Consider the following 21,429-nt stretch of genomic DNA (forward strand, 5'->3'; position numbering starts at 1 on the left):
GTGTTAGATCAGAGGACGCCAAAAGGCGTACAGCCCAAAGACAATGCACTATCAGAGTAATGAGAGCTCGGGGTGAGCATCTACATCATGGGACCTCCTTTGCCAGTACCAAAATATGAGAATAGATTTTTCCCCTTTAATCTGCCAACAAAACAGTTGTCGTTGTTGCGCAATGGTGGTGGCGGTATTATAGTGATATTAGCGGTGGTGGTTATCCTGGGTGGCGGTAGTGGTGATAGTGGCTATGTTGGTGGCAGTGGCTGTGATGGTGTTTATGTTGTCAATGGCGGTGGCGTCTATGCTGGTATTCATATTAGCAGTGGTGGTGGTGATGATAGTTATATTGTTGACGTTGTTGGTGATTGTGGCTTGGCAATGGTGGTGGTGGCTATGCTGGTGTTGACATTATGGTGGTGGGCTGTGTTAGCGTCGATATTGGTGCCGGCTATGCTGGTATTATCATTGGCAGTAGCGATGATGGCAACGCCAGTGTTGATATTTGCGAGGGTGACGATGGTTACGGATGACGTTGAGATTATGACGGTGGCGGCAATGCGAGCGTCGATATCGGTGGGGTGGCGCAGCCGTGGTGGTGGTGATGGGCTCACCAGCTGTAGCTGTGCTTGGGCCAGCTGGCTGAACACAGCCATCTGTGGGTTAGCCAGGGGATGCTGCAGCAGCAGCGCAGGGTTGAGGGCGCCAGCCTTTGCTGCGTACTGCAGCAGCTGTGCAGGGGCCACCTGAAAACAGCCAAAGTGCCATATTATAGATTTGAAGCTTTCGTGACTTGCAAGGATTCAGTCTTTTTTTTTTTTCGGTGAAGTCACGTGGGTAAAAAATCTAATAAAAGAAATGAAAAAATTCTAGACTTGAAGCTTTCGTGACTGCAAGGATTCATATTCTTAGGTTTTTTCGGTAAAGTCACGTAGGTAAAAAATTAAAATTAATAAAAGTAAAATAAAATAAAAATCACGACGTTTCGGAGGCAACACAAGCTTCCGTCTTCAGGTGGAACCGTCACAGCACGATAGCTCACTTGATACAGCTAAAAAAAACCTAAGAAAAATGAAAACAACTAAATTAAATCACAATTTAAATTAGATCACAATTTAATTTCGTTGTTTTCATTTATTTGATTAGATTTTTTACCTACGTGACTTTATCGGAAAAAAAAGTTGAAAGCGCCATATGTTGCAGTGTCTTCAATATATCGGGCTAATTCAGGGGTACGTTGACCCAATATATCCGTTTTCTTTAATAACAAAAAAAAACCCCCATCATTTCCTCAAAGGACATCATTCCATCTTCAGCTAATATATTGATTTTAATTGATTTATTTTTTCAAGGTAATAACTTTATTAACGAATTGCAGTATATAAAACAATTTACGGGGCAAATTATTGAAGGTGGACGAAAATCAAAAAGATAAAACATCGCTTAATGGTATTAATTTTAACGTTAACGGTTGTGCCCCACATACATAAATTAAGTAAATTTACGTGCTAATATAAACGCCCGGTGGCTCGATTCCCCACTGGCAGCGTGGCAAGGGAGGCCCAACTGCACCCGTTTCATTTAAATTTGCAAGCTTGGGGCAAACTCTGCATCATCGACATGGACAGACCAAAAGAATTGCTGAAAGCCACCACGTGCCCAAGAGAGAAGTCCAGATCCAACTCGCTAAGCTGGATTTCATCAGTCGCACCAACTGGTTTGTACAAGAGCTAGGAACGGGACAAATCCGAATCTGTTTTCCGATTCAATTCGGTTTAGGGAACTTAATTTTTTTTTTTAACAAAGTTCACACAGAACTTTCGATTTAAAGCTTTCGTGACTGCAGGGATTCATCTTCTTGGTTCTTTCGGTAAAGTCACGTAGAAGGAAAATAATAAAAATAAAACAATAAAATAATTCTCACGACGTTTCGGCCACAACGCAAGCAGCCGTCTTCAGGTGGAGAACAGGTCTGTCAAGTAGACAGTCTGAAAAATTTCAGACTGTCTACTTGACACTTGTCTACTTGACAGACCTGTTCTCCACCTGAAGACGGCTGCTTGCGTTGTGGCCGAAACGTCGTGAGAATTATTTTATTATGTTTTATTTTTATTATTATTTTCCTTCTACGTGACTTTACCGAAAGAACCAAGAAGATTCACACAGAACCTCAACTTCAGCGGCCAGAGTCACTTTTTAATCTTTACCGGCCCCACCTCCCCCTTCCCGATGCTCGCCTGACGATTGGCAATAAAGAAAAACTGGGAAAGGACAAATATCCGCGCCTCCGATGAGCATGGTTGGCTACGTACGGTGTGAAACAAGTTCAACGTTACGTACACATATACATCCAAAACTGACGGAAGCAGAATATTTTAGAGTATCAGAATCTCTATTCATTTTATTTATCCCGGAGGAATCCCGACAGAGCTGCGAATCCTCTTTTTCCCCTCGCAGACATCGAGTCGAGGGGCCGGGTCAATGAGCCACTGCCCCCCCTTCTTCACCTGAGGGGTGAGGAAGTGAGGAGGCACTTGTGAGCGAAGGCCCGAGGGCGACAGTGGGAAGGGCTGGCCTGGCGAGGGCAGCTGCTGGTGGCTGGAGGGCTGGTGGTGCAGGTTCCTGCCCAACAGGCTGGGGTTGCCATTCTGCACGGCAAGCAACGGGGGAAGGTGGGGGGGGGGAAAACACGGAACACTGTGTTTAGCGTCGACCCCGCCTGCAAATCCAAGTCGTCGACTAGCCACAACGGGACGTGCCATCTCTCCTCCATGGTGCACGCATTGAGATCCTCCGTGTACTCTGGTTTTCTCCCCCCCCCCCCCCACCATTGATTAAAACATTAAAATGTCATGGGTGTTGGCCAAACATACCGGGGATCCTCCTGCAAATAAGAAAGGTTTTTTGGGAAATAAATAATTATGCATCAAGACCTTGCTCAAGACCTCTCTCGTCACCTCTGATTACTGGACGATGCGAGATCAGTGGCGTAGCTATTCGGTGCAACCGCACCAGGACTCACTGGCTGCCCACCCCCCTCATCAGCCCTGCCCCCCGTGCAGAGCGTGTCATCGCAGTGGTGTAATCATTGCCCACTATAATTATAATAACCGACACAAACGTGCAACTGCTTTTGGTGCGAGTATGGATATATACGTGTATATGGGGGTAATAAAATAGATGAAGTGGAAATAATTGCGGCTAGCATACGTGATTACACACGCAGGTGTCGGGAGTGTGCGGATCGATATTAATCAATCTTCACACCTCTACAGCAATGCAAGCAAAATATATTCGCAGTGGAATGCGCGACCGTTTTAAAAGGAAGCTGCAATCCCACCCCCACCCCAAATAAAATGCCTTTGTTGTATACAAGCACTTGCTTGGGCTGTAAATCCTAGGCTCTGCCGACGTGAGATTGAAGCTTTGCTAATGAGAAAAACAAGTTTAAAGTGACCTTCAGGCACGTGACCACAGCGCTCTGTAGAGGCAACGGTACATCGATTGCTGCCGGTGGTGTAGTGGCTCGTGTTGGCATGAGCCCTGGTGCAGGGAGAGAATTGGGGCTCCCCGTTATATTCTCATCTCCCCCCCCCCCAATCGCCTCCCCCACCCCTCAGAAGCTGGGCATCTGGGCTTCTCGGACCTGGCCTGTGGACGCTGGTGCAATTGCACTGCCTGCACACTTGATAGCCACGCCGCCACCGATCAATGCCGTTATCTTTTAATACATCGCTGGAGAGCGAAGGCGGTCAATGCTTATTATAAGTTACTCCTTTTTTTTCCTCCTCGTCAACGTGCATGCCCAATAAGCGCTCTGCACGCGCACGTAAAATTGCGTTGGGTCAGTTAATTGTTTAAGAGACTAAACACACCATATCCCGGCGGTGACGGGCGGACTGTGGGAACAGCCCTGATGTGCACAGCCTACCACCTGCAGCATTAGTATGCATGTAACGACGCAACTCGTCGGTGCCACATGCTCGCGGTTGCGGCGCGCGCATGAAGACCCCGCGCCTGCGAGAATCAATTATTTACGTTCATTAGAAGCAAATTACAAGGTTAACGTTACATTTTGGGCCAACAAAAACGAAGGCGGGAAGGAAAAATACAAAGAAACCCGATGATACAAAACGGAGATGAATAAATGAATATATCCATGAACCGAATTGTGACCTTGAAACGTGATAAATCGTCCGATCGCGATGAAAGGGGGTGGGGGGGGGGGGGTTGCGATGTGCCTATGTAAATTTGAGATGCGCTTATCGAGGCCGGGAATTGTAAGTCGCTAACCCCGACCAATGTAATGAACAGTTGCCGCGCATGTTCCTACGAGTGAATTCTAAAGCCGCGTACTCATCTATGATATGAAATGAGGCGAACGCGTGCCTTTTGACGCCTCGGTCGTTCCCATGCGGTGCCACTCGGCTCTTAATTAAAAAAGTTTTACAAATAAAACAAATCTCATCGGCGAATATCTCTTCAGCCTTCCACCGCTGCTCGTAAATTAATGGATTAACAGGACTTGCATCGGTCAAAAAAATGTATCTGCTCGAGCCAACTTGCGCGAGAGAGATTTATTACTTCAAATTGATTCACTTTGTATAATATTTCTGATATTTCTGGCGACAGGTTTTTTTTTTGGTTTGATTTGTATCTGCTTCATTGCTGCGAGTTATTTAAAGTCTTTAGCTTTTGTCAGTTTGGTCATCCAGGTCAAAGCTTGTTCTGGTTACACCAATGAACGTCACAGCTGATGGCGATTCAGATTAAACTGTACGGAGTCAGTTCGACTCAAATGCTACAATGTTTAACAAAAACTAGGATGCCCGAAACACAAGGTCTCACTTTTAAAAAAAAGAACAAAAATATTAAACGTGCTAGAAACAACTTCGCTTTTATATCCAATCCGGCAGCACCGTGGTTCGAGCGCTTAACGCAACATCGGAAAAGTTGATAGTCCAAATCATCCGTAGGGGGGGGGGTCAAACTGTAACTGGGTGTTGTGCGATGTACAACAACGTTCCTCGCCATGTCGAACGTTTCTCTCCATGTCCTGGGAGTTTTTTTTTTACGTATTTTTCACAAAGTGAACCAAGCCGGTCCACTCTTCAGCCTCGACTATGAAGTGGAGCTGCCCATTACAGTTCTTGACGAAGCACATGGAGCGAAGCATCGCACATTGTGCCGAACAAAACGGGGAACAACCCGAAAGCGCATGGGAGGAGAGGGGAGCTAGCAAGTCAATAGTCGGCACTGTGGCACCCCGGAGGCAAGAGGGCATACACAATGAATAGCAGAGGAGGGAGGCAGTGGGGGGAAGCAAAGGGTACGACGGTCGAATCGATGCTGCATCGTCTCTCCTGCCCCAGCCGGGCAGCACGTGGCCCTGTTCTCACTTACAACTGGCCCTGTTTCTCACTTACTCACCTGCTGGGAGGCTGGGCTGGGGTTATGGGGAGGGGTGGGCCGGGGACCTTGAGCGGCGCCCGCAGCAGCAAAGCAAAGCTTTGTGGGCGGGGAGGGCGGGCACGGAGAACCAGGAGGCTCGTCTGCGAGCCCTGAGTCCTGGCTACCCAGCGACAGTGTGAGCTGCAAGCGAGCAAGGTGGGGGGGGGGGGGCGAGGAAGGGGGGGGTGGACGGAGCGAGGGGGCGGAGATGGTGGGGGTGCCCGCCAAAGCAGAAAAGCCGAGGAGGTGGAGGGCGGAGGGGAGGGCCCCCCTCAGTCCAAAAGAAAAAGCACCACCCAAGAACAGAGACAAGTAAAAATTCACACCCCGCAAAGCACGTCGAAAGCAAGAGGTATGTTAAAAAAAAACATTTAAAAGAAAACAATGAAAGAACAAAAACAGGGAGGACAGAAAGGAGGAAGGGAGGAAAAAAAATTAAGCCAGCCATGCTCGAGTCAAATTTAATGGCGAGTTGTGTCGGCTAAGACAAACTGGTGGCAGAGGCGGTGCGGGGTGTGAGAAACAAGCAAAATGTGTCTTCTTGGTTCTTTCGGTAAAGTCACGTAGAATGTAAATAATACAAATAAAATAATTCTCACGACGTTTCGGCCACAACGCAAGTAGCCGTCCTCAGGTGGAGAACAGGTCTGTCGAGGAGACATTTCAGGCTCTGTCTCCTCGACAGACCTGTTCTCCACCTGAGGACGGCTACTTGCGTTGTGGCCGAAACGTCGTGAGAATTATTAATGTTTTATTTTTATTATTTTATTATTTACATTCTACGTGACTTTACCAAATGAACCAAGAAGATGAATCCCTGCAGTCACGAAAGCTTTAAATCGAAAAAAGCGAAATGTGCTCGGCTCTGCCGGGAAAGCAGCAGTGAGAAGCGGCAAGGGGAGGGCAAATCGGTCTTTGCAAAGTGCCGACTTGAAGCGGCGCGTGCTGCACATTGCCAATCCGCTGACGTCACTGCGCTAACACGGTTCGTTAAAGCGTACGGGAGTGTCACGTCGCGTGCTCCACCGTACATTTCAAGTCACCCTTCTGATTAGCGAGGTTTTAAATACTCTCGTTGGCTAGCCTGGCGGTGGGGGCGCAAGAGACGCAGCCCTCAGTAGTCAATATTCTCGGCGTGCGTCTTTTTTAAATCGGTCGTATGCGGTAAAAAAGAAAATCTATATTTTACCAGGTAAGGTCATTTTCAGAAGCGACCTGGCCACAAATGACAGCTCAACAAAGTGGCTTAACGCGTAGAAATTTAGAGCGGCCAAATGCTCTGAACACATATTTCTAAACGTGGAGGTAAAAACCGGAGGTCCCAGAGAAAATGCCACACAACCAAAGGGAGAGAGAGACGCGCAAACTCCAAATATACAGGCGTCAAGGTCGGGATCGAACCTAAGACATCCTGAAAACCAGGCGAGGGGGTAAAAATGTCACCCCCGTGGCAAGATGTTAACGACTCTTTGGTTTTTTCGGTAAGGTCACGTAAAGTCTTTTCGGTAAAGATGTTAACTGTCAAGCTGGTGCAACTCTCACAGCAAACGTGTAATCCTTTTTTTTCCTCCACGCAAGAAAATAACAAAATGCTGTGGTAAGATAAAGTTGCGTGTGATGGGACAAAGGGCAGAGTTTCACTCCGCACCTTTACAACACCCCCCCCCCCCCACAACCTTCACAACCGACCTTTGGCCTCCTACTGATTAAGTTGATCAGAGAGATGGTGGAGGATGTTAACTCATGAGCCGAGGGGGGGTTGGTCGGTACGATCTGGGGTGGCATATGCTACCAGTATCCACCATTGGCAGTCCACCATGGGAACACTTCAGATGTATTTCCACATTCTGTAGATGTTTCAAATTGCCGTGTAGATTTTTTTCCTTCTGAAATTATATTCCCTGCCAAACAAACTCGGCTGTTGTTTGTTAGGACCCTTTTCCGTAAAAAGCTACAGCGTACACGTGTGTGATCTAATGATAAATTGCAAGCGATAAGCGACTCGCATCACATCTCAAGTAAAACACTCGGAAGGGCACCCCGGTGATAGTGCAGCACGCAGTGACTCAGAACCTGGCGTGCCACACAGGCATTAAAAGTCTGCCAGTAGGGGAGTGATGATTGCGAGGTGATGTACCAATTGAGAGTAACCTGCGGTGGTTATTTTACAAATTTTGGCGAATATGGATCATGACGCGAGCAAATGACGTCTGGTGATCCTCTAACGACCATTTTTTTTCTTTGTATGGATTAATAGCAGCAGATTAACCGTGTCATTTTAGATTTGTTATCCACTCAATTGTCTGTTCAGAAGCGGAGTGGATCTCGGCCATTCCTCCTTTAAAGGAGTGAAAGGCAGCAGGTGTCTACAATGTGGTCGGTGACTTGAGATTTGTGGTCGCACGCCCAGGCCACCGAATCTTTGACGTGTCATTTGCGCGTCAGGTGGCCGCATCGGCTGTGCCCGGTCCCGATTTGGTTGATGGTCGACCAGGAGAAACCGGGAGGTTCGATGGCAGGGTTCCTGTATGAGATATTCTTAGGTTTTTTTGGTAAAGTCACGTATGGTAAAAACCTAAGAATATGAATCCTTGCAGTCACGCAAGCTTCAAATCTAGAATTCCTGTATGAGATGTTTATGATTGATGTCGGACTTGCTTCCATCTATCTCTCGCCTTCATTTGTTATTGTGGCGTGGAGTGAGGTTGCTGTGATCCACAAGGCGTGGCGTGATTTTAACGACCACTGCGGAAGCAGGCGGCGCGCAATAACCAGGGCGGCTTGCCCGAGTCAAACAGGGAACCTCTACCAACAAGCGACGAATGCGCTACCGCTGGGACCACGGTCGTTCGGCATTGCAGAAGACGTGGGGGGGGGGGGGGGGGGCACGCACCTTGTCAAAATACGGGGCACGGTCTGTGGAGGAGTCTCGCTGCACTTGATTCCGGCACAGCAGGCTGCTGTAGTCCAGAGAACGTCTGTCCAGTTCGGCCTTTTGCAGTATTCCTTTGTTTGTTCGTCCCGTTCACACAAAGAAAAGCAACTTTAGGTAACAGATGAACATGCATCCCCGTTATAACTGCTTGCTCACATCGCTGTCAACTAACCCTAGAGCCCCCCGCCCCCCCCTTGAGGCCAGTTGGTCTACTCTTCCACACTGGCCAGATTTCTTGACAGAGGTGGGACTACCCACATGCCGATCGACAAATCACTGGGGCGTACCCAGTTAAAACTGATGGGTGGACAGAGAGGCAGGCGGTGGATTTAATAACCTCGTCTGTTGTTTCAACTGCCGTGTCGGGAGGATCTAACCAAATGGTGACCTCTGGATGGCATTTCCACCGTTGTGACAGTCATTACACACACGGGCTGCATGCAAGGCGACATGTTAATACCATAAATAACAGCAATGAGCACGTAAAAATTGTTCAACTCTGCCGCAAAAGCATTTATGGACTGGAGACAAACAAGCGGTTATATTGACGTGTTTCAAATATTTAGGTTTTTATAAAATACGATGAATGTATATTAAAAACTCAAGTAAACTGATGTAATGGACAGTCTGTACTTAAAATAGCTGTGCTTATTCAGCACCAAGGACACTCTTTTCTACAGAAAGTGAACACAAAAACAAATTCAATGGTCTTGTGAAACACAGTTAATGTTGAACCAGCTTTTACAACGGAAACGTGACCTTCATGCCCAACAGCCCTGGCTTGCTGAAAAAAATCTATTGCTTTATTACACTTAAGGTTAATATTTATTTTAGGGTCTGTAATAAGGTTGTCAACAAACATGAAGTCACTCCGTCGACACGTTCTGAACGTTTAAGTTACACTAGGTGTTACAGAAGTATTTTTTAAATAGATGTTTTCCCACAATAATATTTTTTATCTCGATTGTGCCCCCCCCCCCCAAACTACGGCGTCACGCCGCAAAACGTTTTGTACGTTTGTTAAGATGGTGATAATTCAGTTTTTCATGTTCAACAAAAAATTTACCCGTAAAAACAAAGTTTTTCACTATAAATCCTTTATATGCGTGGCAGCTAGAGTCCTCTCGTCCTCTGGCTTGAGATGGCTGCCACCTATGGGTCAGATGATTGCCTGCCACCATTAAGCAATTGGTAATTAAATATAAAAAAAAATTCCTAAAAAGTGTAAAGTTATGGAAAAAAATTTTCACGAAAATAAATTGTCACGCACAACGAGTCTGTGTGCAAAATGTCAGCTCGATTGGATCACGGGAAGTGGGTTAAAAAACGACCGAAAGATTTGCACGGTCGTAAGCAGTGCAAGCGCGCAAGTGAACTTAATATAAAGGATTTAAAAATAGTGAAAGTTGTAAAGACTAACATTCAAAGAAAAATCATCTTCGAACGTAACAGACGCGACCACTTGGCGGCTTTCAATGGACGCAGAGAAGCGAGCGCCGCTCGTGGCATTCCGCCAACCCACTCACCAAGAGCAAGATCCACGTTGAGGTTGCTGCCTCTTAGCGCTTCCTCGGCCACCTCGCGCTGTGGGGGATCGGAGAAGGGAACGAGGAGAGTCGGTGGGGGGGGGGGGGGGGGCGCAAGCAGTGGGCGCGAGCTCTTCTCCTCTCGCAGGGACGACCAAAGCATCGCGAGTTTGCGGCTCGCAGATTACAACCCGCAGAATTGCTCACCGTGTTCCCTTTGGTAAGTAAGCCTCTTACGCACCCAGAGTGATGAGATACACTCTAGATTTGAAGCTTTCGTGACTGCAAGGATTCATACTCTTAGTTTTTTCGGTAAAGACACGTAGGTAAAAAATGAAATTAAAATTATTTTATTTTTATTAATTTTAATTTCATTTTTTACCTACGTGACTTTACCGAAAAAACTAAGAGTATCATGAGATACACTCTGCATAATGTCCTGGGATGAGTGCGAGTTGCACGGGAATGAAAATAACATTTGACACGGGTCGTTTGGTGTGCAGGTCAGAAGTTCCCCACGCTTGAGAGGCTCGTTGAACCCGATGGGTAGCGGTCACCCGGCTTTCAGTATCTCTGGGTACCGCAATTAAGAGGCTGCCGAGCCGCTCGGAAGCTTCAAAAAGCACAACTTTTCGGGTGCCGTCCCCGAAGAGAGACTCATCAATTCCTCTCCCGAGCTGCGAAAATAAATGAAAATCTCTCGCGAAGGCCTTGGCGGGTCTCGCTGCAATTGTGAGAAATAACGTGGGTACCCGCTTACTTACTGCAAAGCCCATGTCTGTGAGCTGCTTGAGAAGTCTGCATATCAGCTCCTCCTGCCTGTTTGGCACTTTTCCCATTCCCTGAGATAGCGCACACACACGCACACACAGACACGCACACACAAAGATAAAGATCCCCCGTATAGCCTTAACAGACTGTAGGGGCAAGTGCTGTTAGCGAGCACATATGAAGGCCGGAATGGTACACGAACGAGGGGGTGGGTGGCCAGCGCCACGCCCGACCGCCTTTGTCTCCCCAGTGGCGATGTTTACACACCGCACCAGGTACTCATTTAAGGCTGAGTCGACCTAGGGGAGGCCCAGAACCGGTTCAGATAATCGTCACTGGTGTTAGCCATGAGCGGGAATCGAACCCGGGTCGTCAGCTTAATAGCGCAGCGCGCTAACCGCTACACTACACGCACACACAGACACACACACAGACACACACACATACGCGCACAACGTGCACACACAAAGGTCACGTGTGCATCGTCTTATAGACTGCCGCTGCTAACGAGAATCTTTCAAGGTCAGCACATAACACGAGTGGGCGGTGTGGCCAGCAACATTCCTGGAGCCGATTTTAGTCTCTGCAAGGCTGCTGTTAAATGCTGTGCACCGCCGGGTAGTCATTTAAAAGCGTTTCACTTTGGGGGGGCCTGGCCCCCCCCTCAAGGTTTTGGACATCGCTTGTGACTGGTATTGTGGTCTGGTATGAAACCAAGGGACAGGATGGAGAGATTCATCATAGGATTTTTGTTTTTGGATTAGATCACATGACACACATTGCACAACTAAAACGCCAAGATGAACCTGAAAATCAATTACGATTCGTGACATTGGTAACGTTGGACACAAAGATCAACCAGTGTGTAGCAGCAGACCGGAGAGAGGGGTGGGAGGGGGGGGTGGGAGGGAGGTGGCGGGGGGGAGCAGAGGAGGAATGGGAGCTGGATATGGAGGGAAGGCACAAGGGGGCCGCGGGTGGGGACCCACCTTATGTGGGCCCGCTGGGCCCCGTCGGCCCCCACGCCCCCACCCTCCGGCCGAGCCGTGGGAGGAGACGCTGTCCTGCGACGCCGTGGCGCAGGCGTTCCAGCCGCCGGGCTCTCCCACCTCCTCCTCATCCTCGTCATCACCTCCGTCGTCAGCCATCGCGTCATCGTCGCCGCCACACAGCTGACGCCAGCCGGGGCGTGCGCCGCCGCCACCGCCGCTGCCTGTGCCACCGTTCTCGAGGTGCCCTCCTCCACCAGCGGTCCACCTGTCCGACATGCCTTTACCTGCCGGCGAAATTACAACTACGGGGTTTATAACTCATTGCAATTGGTCAGCACCTTCTCACACTTCAAGTGATTTTCTTTATATAGCGCCCTCTCAGAGCGCGTTACATTACAGCGCAACTACTCCCCCCTGCAGTGGCAGTTGTCTGTGGGCACAAGGAGCAGGCGGTGGCCTACCAGTCAGTAAGGGTTGATCATTGCCACGTTCGTAGTTTGTATGCGTTGAGTTAAATTTATGGGGATGGTCGTTGTTAACCAGGGTGGGTAGCCTTCCTCCTTACCGAATACCGGAAAAATAATAAAAAGGCGGACAGTGCTGGTACACATCTGCAACGTAGCACTGTGAAAGTTGCGCAAGGGCTGGTGGATCACACAAATGTTGTGAAACTGCCTTCCCGTGGGCATCAAGAGGTGCCATACCCTGGCTTGCCAGGAGAAGGCGGTGCAGCAAAGTGCGGACTTGTATCACATGTCCCCTTCAGTGCGGGATAGAGTGTTGTTATACCCTCACGCATTCGGGCAATTTGTTAGCACCGGCTCACCATCTAGCTGCTTGCCATCTTGTCTGTGGTTTCTCAGCGATTGTGAGATGCCATGTGCACAAACGATGCTATCTAAAAAATAAAAAACATATTATCATACACAGGACCAGGTGGCGCAGTGGCAGCGTGAGTGGCTCGCTATCGGAAGGATACTGGAGGTTCAGTGGTTGTTGGTTTTAAATGCAGACTTGTCCTCACCACTGGTTCAGAACAGTAGACTGAAGATGACCACCGTCTCAATGCGGGCTTGAGCAGGAAATCAACGACTCTGGTATACACCCGCCACGACAATTCCATGCTGCAGTGCAATCAAAACTGGGAAAGGAGACTCACCGGAGCGGTTCGGAATCGATGCGGCTGCTGGGGTGTTGGCCCAGCGAGACGGCCCCGCGTGGCCCATGCCGCCGTCACGCCCCTCGCCCCAAGAGGGTCCACCGCTCACCCCCTTGCCCCACATGGACGTGCCGTTATCCACAGGCATGCCAGGCCCTAAGAGCAGCACACGCACGCAATATTGGATTGTAAGCACTCGCACTTTCAGATGCGCTTCTGCAGCCACCTGGAAACGCTATTCCTTCCTTCCGAGATTAGGAAGCAACTGGAGCTATGCACTTTTAAATCTAGATCTTTTTTAATTGCTTTCTGTAATTAATCTGTCCTTCCCCTGCACCTCCAATTAGCACGGTTGGCGGCGTACGGTGCAAGGATACATACGTACCACTAACGTGATATCAAATTGAATCAACGTACAACCCAAAAACACATCAGCGGGGCTTGTCTATCGTCCACCGTTCTCTGGGTACGCCACAGAGGTCGCAAACGGGTTTTGATTCCTTACCCGTACCCGGCCGCACCAGGGTCGCAATCGGGTACCCGTACCCTACCTGATACCCGGCTACCCGTACCCGGCCGGGTATCGGGTAGGGTACGGGTACCCAATTGCGACCTCTGGGATGAAGCCATGTTGCAGGCGCGGGTGGGTTGATTCTAGGAACTTGAATTGTGAGAAGAAACAAGACATTGGGAAATGAGTGACAAACAGTTACTCACCAGTGACTCACGGTCTACCCGGCTACCCGTACCCGGGTAGCCGGGTATCGGGTAGGGTACGGGTATCGGGTACCCGGTTGCGACCTCTGGTACGCCAACTCCAGTCTCACCTGGAGCGACGCTCGGGGAGCCTTGGACGCGGCCGTCGTTCCGGCCTTGCTGCTTGCCGTCCCGCGAGAAAGCCGTCGCCCCCGCCGCCTTGCTTGCCCTCCCACATGTTGACGCCGCGCGTGTTGTAGGCGCTGGGGTCGCCCCAGGCCGCCGTGCCGTCGTCAACGTCCCCCTTACGCCGGCCCGCTTGCGCCGCCGGCTCCTCCCAGCCCGTGGGCTCCACGTCTTTGGGGATCGCTGGGATCGGACCCCCAACCCAACCTCCTGCACCACCACCACCACTACCACCACCACTACCACCACCACTACCACCACTACCACCACTACCACCACTACCACCACTACCACCACTACCACCACTACCACCTCCAACCTGCTTGTTAGGATTGGGCCCCGCATTGCCATTCTGGCCCCAGGAATTGGCGGGATTGCCATCACCGTGCTGGTTGCGCCAGCGCTCGCCAGTCTCGCCTGCCGGATGCTCCTCGCCCCAACCCCCAGCTTTGTCTCCGACTTTGGTGGCACCGTTTCTGCCGTCCCAGCCATCCGCACAGCCTCTGGGCCCATCTTTGCCATCGTCCCAGTCTCTCGACGTGGGCGTCTTTGAGGAATCTCCCCAGCCAGAGCCAGAACCCGAGCCGTCCGGCAATATTTTGCCCGCAGTCTGCCCTCCTCCTCCTCCCCCTGCGTTACCGGCGACCCACGAGCTATCCCTCCCACCTCCAACCGGGGCGCCGCCCCAATTTCCTAAACCGTCGCTCTGCTTGGAGGCGTCTCCCCAGCCTTGCGGCATCTCTTTGCAGCCGCCGCCCGGCTCGTCACCCCACCCCCCCTGGGGCCCGCCGCCACCACCGCCGGCCCTCGCGGACTTTTGCGGCAGAGCGCCGCGGCTGTAATCAGAATCGCCCCAGCCCGCCGAGGCTGCGGCGCGTTTGGCGTGATCGCCCCCGCTTTGGTTATAGTTCGGCTTATTTGGTTGAGCGCCCCACGAGTCGTTCATTGGCGCGGGAGGCTCCCGGCACCCTCGTGCCGACTTTGGCTGAGCCGATTCGTCGGGGGCCGCTTTGGGCTCGGGTCCGCCCCACTCGCCGCTCGACTTGACGCTGCCGCTCCTCCCTTGGGGAGCATCGCCCCAGCCCGGGGAGCTTTCGCTGCGATCGTCCTCCCAGCCCGACGACGGCTTCTGCCCGCCGTTGCCCTCCCAACCGTGCCCGCCCCAACCCGACGGCGGCTGCTTCGACGCGGCGTGCTCGCCCCAAGAGGGTGTCGCGCCGGGCGACTTGCCTTGCTGATGCTGCTCTTTGTTACCGGCCCAGGAGTTTGCCGAAGGTTCCCCGAACCCCCGTTCGGAGGAGGGCGGCGGTCCACCCGGCCGGCCATCTCCGCGGCCAGACCCGGGATCTCCCCACCTCCCCACTGACAGACCTGCGCCAGAAGGTGGAGGCGGCCTGCCACCGTCTCCCCACCCGGAGACCGGAGCGCCTGCAGAACCCGCTCCGGAATTCCAGGAGCTGTCGCCAGAACTCCCGTTGGCCTGCTGTCGAGGATGCAGCGCGGTGCGGTTCGGCGGCGGCGGCACCGGCGCCACCGCCGCCGCGGCCGCCGACTCCACATCCCACGACGTGTGCTGTTGCACGGGCGTCTGTCCCCAGCCGGTGTTGGAGAGCACACGGGGGTCCAGGTCCTTACGGCTCATCACGCTCTGGATGACCGTCTGCGAGTCCAACTTGGCGACGCGTCGGTGCTCCCGCCCTCCTCCGTAGCCGCTGCCGCCGTTCCGACCGCGACCGCCGCCGTGGCCGCCGCTGTGGCTGCCGCCGCTGCCCTCGTTACTCCCGACACTGCCGCTCGTGGTGGTGGTGGTGGCGGCACCGCCGCCAACAATGACGTTGGCGCTGCTGCCACCGCTGCCACCACCGCCTCCGCCGCCGCCACCACCGCCACCGCCACCGCCGCCGCCACCACCGCCCCCCGAGATTTTCCCCCATCCCGCTCCGTTCGTCTCGCCGCCACTGGCCGACCCACCAAGTGCTTCCCAAGTGCTCATCGACCCCTTACCATTGCCGCCCTGCTGATGTTGTCCCGTGGGTTTGGAGCCCCAGCCATCCCCGTTCATGCCATCGTCTTTGCCGTTCTCACTGCTGTTGTGAAAACTATGGCTGCTTTCCCAAGTCGAGTTCCGCTCTGTGTCGCCGCTACCCCAAAAGCCATTGCGGCTTTTCCCCTGGCCCTGAGTCTCTTTTTTGCTTCCAACCGCATCATTGCCGTCGGAAGGCTTTGAACCACCGACACTGCCACCGTTCACAGTACCGTTGGCCGCCTTTGAGCCGAAGCTCGTCGCGCCGTCATTGCCGTTGTCCCAACCTTTGTCGGAAGCCGCGGCGCCGACCGCATTGTTCCCGTCGGGCACGCCCGCCCCACCCCTCCCTGAAATGGCACAACCCAAGTTGCCGCCACCCCCCACTAGCCCAGAGGAGTTGGCAGCTCCCTGATGAGGCTGGGTCGGGGAGTTCAAAACACCCTGCTTTTTGTCACCACCCCAGCCTGCTGGAAGTCTGTTCATCGAAGGTGCAGAAGAATTCACAGAAACAGTGTCCGCGTCGTAGCTGCCACCGCCGTGGCCATTGGGCCCATGCTGCCCGATGGCCCCGGCCTTGTGAAGGCCGTTGAGAGGTCCGTTTTGTGCCGTTGGCTTGGAAGAGCTTTCTTTGTCGCCGTGCGGTGCGCCGTTGCACCAAAGGCCGCCGCCGCCACCGCCACCGCCGTTGCCAGGCTTCTGGGCGTCCGCCATGGAGGGTCCTTGCTGAGCGCCGCTGGCCGCGGCCGCAGAGGCCCCGCTGTTCGAATGCTGGCCTGGAGTGACAGGGCAGTCCTTCCACTGCACGTGCTTGGAACCCCAGCCGCCGCCGCCACCGCCTTGCCACGCCGTGCCCTCTTTGGCCCCCTCTTTGCCGGATACGCTGCAATTGCCGTTTCCGGAGTCTGGGTTTGGTAACGTCCAGGTGTCGCCACTGGATGAGTCGCTGTGCCTGGATGAAACGCCTTGGACCAACGCTCCTGCGTTCATAGCACCATTTTTACGGCTTCCATCGTCACCTAGGAGATGAAAAATAATAGCCAGTTTAATTTGTACTTTGCCACTTTCGCTGTTCGTTTAAATAGTTTTACGATGCCATTGTTTTAACGTAGAATTAATCACGCTCCAGGCAACGTTTACATGTAAATTAGCATTGAGCTTAAAACAGACAATAAAAATGGGGTTCTTAAAGGTAGAGACAATTTACTTAATGTGATAATAGGTGAGATGGCGTCCCCGACATAATAACATAATTATACGTTAACCACAGTGCAGTCATATAAGGTCACACAAAGTACGTCGAGGCTAAAATGAGCAAATGGTGGTACACATATTCCTTTGCAAGAAACACACGCTGCGATGGAAATGCCATATTCCTATTGTGGCGGGAGACAGCCGATTGACAGGACAAGCGCCGTTTGGATTTCCTACAAATTGGTACTCATTTAAATTGACCCCTATGCTCACCACCTTCAAGCAACCCGCACTGAATTCAACCAAATTAAGTGACCAACTAAGTTTAATGTGGTCATTGAGTTGTGCATTCATCGGTGACCGGGCTAAGACCATCAACTCGCGACACTTGAGCACTTGAGGGCCCGGTTTATGTATTACGTTGAACTTCTTTCGCTTTGTACGCAGCCGAAGTGCGGGACAGGCGGTGGGACCCAATATCTCAAGAGGTGCCGGGGCAGGGCGCTGTAACCTCCGATCCACCCCGCCCACATCTCAACAACCGATTCGAATTCAAGTTACGAAGAAACGAGACTGTACTCCCACCACCTCTACTCCCTTAGGCCCTGCCAGTTCGACCCTACCCCCCCCCCCCCCCCCCCCCCCACCACCGCTCCGCACCTCCCGACTTGTGAAAAGGAAGATTTGAAGCTTTCGTGACTGCAAGGATTCATATTCTTAGGTAAAAAATTATTAAAATTATAAAAAGTAAAATAAAAATCACGACGTTTCGGAGGCAACACAAGCTTCCGTCTTCAGGTGGAACCGTCACAGCACGCTTGCTGTATCACGTAAATGAGAAATTTCAAGAGATCCGTAGCTTTAGCCGCACCAACCTTATCATAATAATACAAAAACTCCTATCCAGAAGCCTACCCTGGCTCCTCCCCCCTCAACCAGTACATATACACAATGTCGGATCTCTTGGAATTTCTCATTTACTTGATACAGCAAGCGTGCTGTGACGGTTCCACCTGAAGACGGAAAGCTTGTGTTGCCTCCGAAACGTCGTGATTTTTATTAATTTTAATAATTTTTTTACCTACGTGACTTTACCGAAAAAAACCTAAGAATGTGAACAGGTGGCAAAGTGAACGCTCACCGGTGCCACCCTCGTTCGCACTGGCGGCGGTCGCGGCGCTCGTGGCGTCTGCGCCCTGGGGCCTCCCGGTGGTATCCCCGTCACCGCCAGGCCACGCTTCACCGCTCCTGGCGCTCGCCATGCCCTGCTGGCTCACGTCTGCGTGAAGACAAAAGATCCTCGGTGTAGCATTTGCAGACCTCATCCTCGCTTTTGGATAAGCATCCAACAAAGACGGTCCCCACTGCATCGCGCGCTTTGAGATGCGCTTCTGCGATCGTCTGCAACACTCTTTCTTCCGACATTGAGAAGCCACTGGAGCTATGCACTTGTAAATCTAGATTGAAACCTAATTTCTTAGCACGGTTGGTTGGCTACATACGGTGCGAAAGAAGTTCAACATACATCCACAAATAAATAGACCGTAGGGGCAAGTGCTGTTAGCGTCTGCATACACACACAACATGATGCTATGCTGTGAGGAGCAGCTGGCAATCACAGGAGTTTCTTTGAGCACTTTTCAGGTTTCTGTTTAATATTTGCTTTGTCACTGTTGATTCTCGTCCATACAGATTGTGTTTTCAGACTGCACATTTTCTTTGACAGGCAATTTTTTTTACATTTTATATTTCACCTGAGATGCAACAACTCGTGTGTTGAGGGTGTCAATTGTCACATGCATAGCAAATATGCGATGTGTCTACACACACACACTTTAAATGTATAACTTATATGGTATATTCCGTAGCCTCACCCAAAATCAAATGTGAATAATTACATATGTAGTATTCTTTGGAAAGACCCAACAAATATTAATTCCTGTAGTCACAAAAGCTTTAAGTCAAGAGTTATAAATAGTGTTGTTGTAACTTGCTGACCCACCCCGGACTAGACATCTGTGTAAAAGAGCTTCATAGATCATCGGATTCCTCCAGTCATAATAAAGATTCTGATTCTGATATGCAGTTACACTATGAAAAGTGCACTCGGCTAAAAACACATTTGTTTAAATGGCACGTGCTATCAGTCTCATATCGAATGCACGTTTCAATTCCACGACCGAGCTCAACTTTTCCACAAGCACAGGATGGGACTCTGTATTTGTGGGTAGAGGGTGGGGGGGGGGTAAGTCAAGGTGGCAGGTGCTGCTGGGGGGGGGGGGGGGCACCCCATGCCCTCCTCCAAAAGCCGACTAACTCTGCAACAGTTACGTGGCGCCGCGGGATTATGCTCAGCGTAATAAATGTGAAGACTCGTGCGGATGGCCGGATTGACGTAGAATAAGCAATATAAAAAAAAACTTTAAAAAAAACACGCTTTTATGAAATGTACTAGTAATGGCAGAACTCCACGACTCCAGGAAGTGGCCCCGAAGCTTGCCATAACGTAAGGGACTGTGGCCAATTACAGCCAACGTCAGTTTACCGTGGACAATTAGACCCAAGCCGAAACATACCGTATAAAAAAGAATGTAAAAAAATATATTTTATTTTTTATGATAGAATATAGTATCGTCATCAGTATGACACAAGAATACAAAGTTTGCAGTCGATACCACATTGGGAAGTGGGTTCAAATTGAGTTACAATATTTGAGGATACAACAACGACAATAACGACAGAGCGAGTTAAAAGAAAGCGTGTATACATAGTATAGGGTCGGAGCCACCAATGAAATGCGGTTCTACTCGCCACGACCGAGAAAATGATGCATTAAGCGTCGCGGTCTGTGCATCGTTCACAAACAATGGGGTTTTGCTTTCTGTGTAACATCACAACAAAGACTGCTGGGCTCATTAAACCAACCTCCACTTTTTCATTTCCTCACCTCCACTTCCTATTATAGATAATCAAGGTTTTCACTCCAGTGCCGTGCGGGATGTGGTGGTGGTGGGGGGGGGGGGCAAAGACAGAAACTGGATTTTCTCCAGTACAGATGTTACAGGGATAATATTTTACATTTATTTGCAGACCCTGTGACCATTCACTTTAGGAAAAGTGCATCACCTCAAGAAAACCCAGGATGCAGGACAAGAGGGGAGCATTGAAAGGTCTGCAAGAGAGGACCAAGAACATCCTTGTTGTAGTGCCATTTCCTAACAAAAACATTGCAACTAGGCAAGTTTTGAATATTCACAAATTTGAGTTATCCATCGCCTCTGACCAAATCGCCCCGGAAATGCCCCCGATCTCATTAGATCTCCAAGGTTAAGCAGCGTTGAGCCTGAACAGTGCTTGAATGCAAGATTTTAAAACGCACAAAATATTTGTGGGCTGCTGTGCGCTTTGAAATGAAAAAAATAGTTTTATTTCACCATGTAAGGCCCACTGAGCAATATAGCTCTTTTTCAGAAGCTGGGAACAAATAAGAGCTCAACGAAGTGGCTTAACGTGTGGACATTTAGAGCAACCAAATACTCTAAACACATGTTTCTAAATGAGGGAAAACCCCAAGGAGCCGTAGAAAAATCTACACGACCACGGGGAGAACGTGCAAACTCCAAATATACAAGTGTCAGGGTGGTGATCGAACCTAGGACCCCCTGTATACCAGGCGAGGTAGTTAACATCCCACCACCGTGGCACCTATTTCTTTACTCGATCGTGGGCAACAGAGGGCAGTGCGGCAAAATGCACCTCCCTCCCCTCCCTCGCCTTCGTCAACCAGCCCAGCACTAACTAACGTGGAGCAGCACGGCCAATAACCGCCACTGCCCGCGTGGCGTGAGGGGGGGGGCCTCATCAGGCAAAACATTGCCACAAGGGCCCCGCACGTCCGTGCCTTATCCACCGGCCCCCTCGCCTCCCAAAGCGCTGGATTAAGAGAGAGAGAGATGGCTCCAGAGAGGCGTTGCTGCGCCTCGAGAAAAATTATGCACGGCTCCCACCAAAATGAAATTCTCTGCGCGAGCCGCTGTGTATGGAGGGTTGCTGTCACTGCGGGCTAATGCGCTCATGAATGATTTAAGAATGTGCAATCACAACTGCCGTGGTCTATTCATTTCTGCGAGAAAGAAAGTGACTTCATTATGCAAACAGACTGGGGGACACAGTGCCGAGGCCTCATTACACAGGCATTGTTTTCACATATGTTGTGCGCCGACACGTACGCCGCACGCAGCACATGCTAACACACGACAGAACGCATTCACACACATACACACACACGCACCCGCTTGCTTGCACGCGCACACCACACAAAGACCTCCGGTATCGCCTGCACAGGCCGCGGGGTTTAGCGAGCACCTGTCAAAGCCAGCGGTGGTGAACGATGGGGTGAAGTGGCCAGTACCACCTCCAGCAGCCTTTATCTCCCCAGTGTTGATGCTTACACTCGGGTGAGGCCGAGTTGACGTAGGGGAGGGTCCAGAACGAGCTCAGAT

General features: G+C 51.0%; 1 protein-coding gene across 1 annotated transcript in view; it reads right to left on the minus strand.

Annotated features, from left to right (window-relative positions):
* Positions 1 to 21,429, minus strand: part of LOC133347923 (trinucleotide repeat-containing gene 6C protein-like) — a 125,587-nt gene that overhangs the window by 20,339 nt on the left and 83,819 nt on the right. The window contains exons 9-19 of the mRNA XM_061560679.1: positions 18,069 to 18,206; positions 13,656 to 16,752; positions 13,265 to 13,290; positions 12,829 to 12,984; positions 11,667 to 11,971; positions 10,671 to 10,748; positions 9,906 to 9,964; positions 8,339 to 8,465; positions 5,425 to 5,586; positions 2,502 to 2,642; positions 609 to 740 (exon numbers count right to left, since the gene is read on the minus strand). Coding sequence (XP_061416663.1) covers positions 609 to 740; positions 2,502 to 2,642; positions 5,425 to 5,586; positions 8,339 to 8,465; positions 9,906 to 9,964; positions 10,671 to 10,748; positions 11,667 to 11,971; positions 12,829 to 12,984; positions 13,265 to 13,290; positions 13,656 to 16,752; positions 18,069 to 18,206 — 4,421 coding nt within the window. The remainder of the gene's footprint in view (positions 1 to 608; positions 741 to 2,501; positions 2,643 to 5,424; positions 5,587 to 8,338; positions 8,466 to 9,905; positions 9,965 to 10,670; positions 10,749 to 11,666; positions 11,972 to 12,828; positions 12,985 to 13,264; positions 13,291 to 13,655; positions 16,753 to 18,068; positions 18,207 to 21,429) is intronic.

The sequence above is a fragment of the Lethenteron reissneri genome, chromosome 3, assembly GCF_015708825.2.
Source record: "Lethenteron reissneri isolate LAM-NWPU_2019-01 chromosome 3, ASM1570882v1, whole genome shotgun sequence".
NCBI classification, from domain to species: Eukaryota; Metazoa; Chordata; class Hyperoartia; order Petromyzontiformes; family Petromyzontidae; genus Lethenteron; species Lethenteron reissneri.